General features: G+C 52.6%; 1 protein-coding gene across 1 annotated transcript in view; it reads right to left on the reverse strand.

The window, feature by feature from the left end:
- The window catches only part of LOC104461595 (kinesin-like protein KIF1A), a gene marked incomplete at both ends in the record, with an annotated part of 15,016 nt that extends 13,418 nt beyond the window's left edge, over window positions 1-1,598 (reverse strand). The window contains 4 exon segments of the mRNA XM_010073234.1: window positions 329-507; window positions 676-741; window positions 1,244-1,423; window positions 1,522-1,598. Of these exon segments, the coding sequence (XP_010071536.1) occupies window positions 329-507; window positions 676-741; window positions 1,244-1,423; window positions 1,522-1,598 (502 nt within the window).
- Between the last annotated feature and the right edge of the window lie 556 nt (window positions 1,599-2,154).

The following is a 2,154-nucleotide window of genomic DNA, read 5'->3' on the forward strand; positions in this document are numbered from 1 at the left end:
TTCAAGTCCGGGCTGGATGAGGCTTTGGGCAACCTGGGCTAGTGGGAGGTGTCCCTGCCCATGGCAGGGGGGTGGAATTGGATGGGCTTTAAGGTCCCTTCCAACCCAAACCATTCTGTGATTCTGTGATTCTCCTGCTGGCTGCAGGGTGTTTAAAGAGCAGGAAGGAGGTAAGGTGAAAATAAGTGTGGGGTACCTGATGCACGGAAAAGAGGGGACTGCCACCTCCAGAGCAGCCAGCCCATCAAAGCAAAGAAGTTAAGCAGAACCTTCTGGAGATGTCTGCAAGCTCTTCAAACCCTGGCCATCTCCTGCTCCCCCAACTCACCGGGCTTTGTTCCCAGAGTCCATGAGGTCCTGGATGTCATTGTAGGAGGTCACAGCCAGCTTGGAAAGGTCTTCAACGTAGGGGCCCATCAGGGGATGCTCCCTCACCCGCAGGTTCCCCTTGTTCTTGGGGTTCAGGAGGTCCCTCACACGCTCACAGTATATCTCCATGTAGCTCACCTAGAGCAGAGGGCACAGGCAGGGCTAGCGGCTGGCAGGATGTGGATGCTCAGCACGTCGGCAGAATCAGGCCCTACCGTCCCCGCAAAGAGGGGTCTGCACACCAGTGCGGCTTGCAGAGCCGGGCGGGATGCTGGAGCCATGCTTGGCAGGGCATGGGGTGCGTACCTCCACGGAGTAGGACATGTTGTCATTCGTCGTGTCATTGATGCGGGAGAAGAGATCCTCGCACAGCTGCAGAGACAACAGCCAGGATACTCAGCACCTCCCACCAGAAAGATGCTCCTGCCTGGGCTGCCCAGGGATTTCTCCCTTCTCACCCCAAAAACCAGAGCCCCTGAATGCTGGGACAGCTCCTGGGGAGCTAGCAGAACTGCTACTGCTGAGATGGGGGGGTCAGCATCCCCAGAGCCCACCCTCCATGCCCTGCTGGGCCAGCACCCAGCAGCTCTCGGCAAGCACAGCCGGCGGGGTCTCGGCGCTTGAACCACTGCTGCTCGCAAACACCGGCTTTGTGTGGCCAGACGGTAATGCATCTGGTCTCGGAGGAGTCCAGCATCACCCTCCTTGTCCCCTCACTCTGGCAGCACCATGCCGGCTTGCTGCCACAGCAGGGCTGGGGTAAACCTCGGCAAGGCTTGGACCCGCACTGCTCCCATCTTCCTTCCCTGCTCTGCTTTTCCTTTGGGCATCCTGCTGGGACCAGGGGAAGAAGCAGCTTTTCACTGGGCATTACCTGTGGGATGATGCCTTGCTGGTCCTTCTCCTGCTTTCCCATCATGGTGTAGGATTTTCCAGCACCCGTCTGCCCGTAAGCAAAGATGCAGACGTTATAGCCTTCGAAGGCATGTTGCAACATCTCCTCGCCGATATCCCGGTACACTTGTTTTTGAGATGCATAGTTGATGTCTGCGGGCTGCAGAGAGGAAGGGTGGGGACAAGGGTAAATTTGACAAGGAGGTCCTCCTGCCTCCCCCCCAGCCCAGCGCTCCAGGCACTCCTCCCGTCGCTTACTGTGGTGTGGGACCAGTAGGAATAGTCAAAGCTGAAGCTTTTTGGTGTCTCTTTGGGCTGCTTCGGGTTCAGGATAGCTGGGGGCAAAGAGACGGAAACATGAGGCATGGTAATTTACAGCTGGCAGAGTAATTGTACTATTTGTACTATTTAATTTCTTGTATATAAGTAGGTGAAATTAAGGTTATTTGAATTTCTTGAATTGGCTGTATTTGTGGGTCAGTTAAGAGCTGTCAGCTGAAACAACGGTGACTCAATTTTTTCTGTAAGCTGGCACTTGAAATGTCCAAATTTACTGCTATTTAAATCGGCTTTTCTGCGTGTGACTACACACACGGATGCGCACACACACCTACAGGAAATTCAGTCCAAGTGCTGCTGCACCAAATGCTGAAAAAAATTCAAAGCTTTTCTTAAATTTTGTGGGGGAATGTCAAGAAAAAAATAACTGTATGCCGTATGCTGTACAGTTCATCAGTTTGAAAGTGCCCAATACCCATAGCTTGATATTTCCTGGGGCTTTACCTTCCTTCCAGGGCTGAGTCTTTCATATCTCACACTGTCAACCAGTCCTTTGTGAAAAGAGCAGATGTAACTTAATGGCTTTTATATTATTATTATTATTATTATTAT

Source organism: Pterocles gutturalis, unplaced genomic scaffold, assembly GCF_000699245.1.
Source record: "Pterocles gutturalis isolate BGI_N339 unplaced genomic scaffold, ASM69924v1 scaffold8777, whole genome shotgun sequence".
Taxonomy (NCBI): domain Eukaryota; kingdom Metazoa; phylum Chordata; class Aves; order Pterocliformes; family Pteroclidae; genus Pterocles; species Pterocles gutturalis.